The following is a 2,199-nucleotide window of genomic DNA, read 5'->3' on the forward strand; positions in this document are numbered from 1 at the left end:
AATTTACTTATTAACTGTCCTATGGATTTCCTTTCAAAATTAAAAAAAAAACAAACATACCAATGATTCTAACCAACCATCATGTACATTTATAGTATTATACGATTTAACGTAATCTGTATTTTCCGTAGGCTTATTTCTTTATTTGGGGTGTGAATCTGTTTTCTAATAAATTTCTGGAACCTATGATCTTATTTTTTATTTATTTAAATTCTATTTTAAATTATTATAAAATTCCTTTAGTAGCATTTTGGAAGCTTCTGCCTTTGCGTCCTTTTTCGAACGTGACGGACCGGCACCCTCAGCCTTCTGATATTTACTGCTCGCCTGTAAAAATTGTTATTTTCATTTTCAAAATTACTAATGAATATTTCAATATTTATTTCAAGAGTTTCATCTCTAATATTACAATTTTTACAATATAGCATTTCATTCTAATCTTTTTCTTGTCATTTAAGATTTCTAAGCAATCAGTCGGTATTTGTTACTAATAAATACTTACTTTATATCTATATCGTTTGTCATTCCTTGGACCTTCATCCAATGTCAATGTAAATTTCGGTTGCTCCATCTTCCGAGCCTGACAAAACTCAAACAATTGCGCAGTGGGCTGCTTTCCTTAAAAAAAAAAATTTTACTAAAAATAATTTATTTATTTATTATTATAATGTATTAATGCTCTTTGTAATTTATATTTACCTACGTATTTGTCTTTCCTCCATCCTGTACCATAATCTTCGGTATCTCTTCCAAAACCTGATCTGTCAGGTTTAGATTCCACGGAAATGAGTTCTCTAATTCCATCCCCTCCTTTACCAATCCCTTGACCTTTAGTCCATCCCATTTTATTCATCATCTTTTCGTATTTCGGATCAATAGCCATTTTCTAAATTGAAGACAGTTAATACATTTAAAAAAATTTATTCCCAAAATAAAATCTTTAACATAAATTATAAAACTTACGGTACTGGTAGATGATTGTTGTTTTCCAGCGTTTTCTGATTCCATCTGAAAAAGAATTGATATTATTCAACTACAATTTTAGATATATTGTTCTAGAGCGAACTCGGTTTTATATAGAAATTAGGCATGATTATTAAAAATGTTTATATGTACATAATAAGTTATTTTCAAAATATAAAGTATGAGAAGTGACTTAAGGGGGTCGTCTAGTGTGAATAGTTTATTTTTATTGCTTTTATAAGAAATTTTTTCTGGTAAACCATTGAAATAAAAAAATCTACAATTTGTATATTAATTTTATTAACATTTAACCCAAGGTTTTTAAAAAATTTCATCTCAATATTTTGCACTAAATATATAACATACGCCACTTAACATGAATACGTGTTTAAAAAACGTTGCTCCTCTGCTGCCCTAATTCCAGCTGTTCCGCTTATTAAAAATAAAAATTTAAGTGCCATTTTATAATTGTGATACTTGAGGTAATATAGTGAACTATAATGAATTTAAAATTCCAAAAACAAGAGAAGTTACACGCTTTAGAAAATTAAAAAAAATTTTTTCAAATTTTTTAGGGGTTTATTTATCTGATAAAAAAAATATTGAAGCAATGTTAATTATTTTTGTTTACTTTTTAGTTATACATATATTGAATATGCTGTATAATTTTGAACATAATCAGTGAAATAGTTTTTGAGATATCATGGCAGCAGTTTGAGAAAAACGTGTTTCGAGAAACACTAACAAACTACCGTGCTCCCCGTATACGTATACTTGCTGTGTATACATGCAGCGGCTTACGGGATGAAACTTTTGAATGCCTTCGGATTTTGATAAATCATTGTATCCACGTAATCTATAAAATTTTTTAATGTGAATTAAAAAGAAATGATTGATTTGACCTAATACACTAGACGAACCTCTTAAATGTTTTGTAAATCATGTAGATAGTACAGATATTGTTATACAATCTTAATAAAGAATGTTATGATATATATAAGAAATTTGTTGTAAATTTCTGCATCATTATTAAAATATTTTTTTCAATTTCTTAATAATTTATTTTGGCTCTCATGCTTCCATATATTGTTGTGTATTTAGATTAATATGAATGTTCTTAAAAATTATTAAATGGAATTTCAATTGAGCATTCGATATTCTATAGGGTGTATCAGCATTGATGCTTTTAATTTTAATCATATTTTTGAGCATAAAATAAGTCGAAAAGTCCTATAC

At 27.4% G+C, this 2,199-nt stretch overlaps 1 protein-coding gene across 1 annotated transcript; it reads right to left on the reverse strand.

Moving 5' to 3' along the window:
* Nucleotides 1-213: 213 nt before the first annotated feature.
* On the reverse strand, nucleotides 214-1,906 carry LOC136773757 (uncharacterized). Its single transcript, XM_066727671.1, has 9 exons — nucleotides 1,884-1,906; nucleotides 1,709-1,819; nucleotides 1,595-1,621; nucleotides 1,361-1,458; nucleotides 1,245-1,312; nucleotides 964-1,008; nucleotides 700-886; nucleotides 503-618; nucleotides 214-327 (listed from the first exon to the last, which is right to left on the reverse strand). The coding sequence occupies exons 1-9, from the start codon at nucleotides 1,904-1,906 to the stop codon at nucleotides 214-216; spliced, it is 789 nt and encodes a 262-aa protein (XP_066583768.1).
* Nucleotides 1,907-2,199: the final 293 nt, after the last annotated feature.

The sequence above is a fragment of the Prorops nasuta genome, unplaced genomic scaffold (genome assembly GCF_024137725.1).
Source record: "Prorops nasuta isolate Cenicafe-Biocafe unplaced genomic scaffold, Cenicafe_Pnas_1.2 PNAS00005, whole genome shotgun sequence".
Classification (NCBI taxonomy): Eukaryota; Metazoa; Arthropoda; class Insecta; order Hymenoptera; family Bethylidae; genus Prorops; species Prorops nasuta.

Excerpts from the sequence above, each read along its gene's own strand:
- LOC136773757 (XM_066727671.1), bottom strand. The coding sequence starts at position 1,906 with ATGATTTACAAAACATTTAAGAG. Across the intron at positions 1,622-1,708 it reads TACGGGGAGCACGGTAGTTT|CATATTCAATATATGTATAA; the intron begins GTTAGTGTTTCT and ends AAAATTATACAG. Across the intron at positions 328-502 it reads ACAAACGATATAGATATAAA|GCGAGCAGTAAATATCAGAA; the intron begins GTAAGTATTTAT and ends CAATTTTTACAG.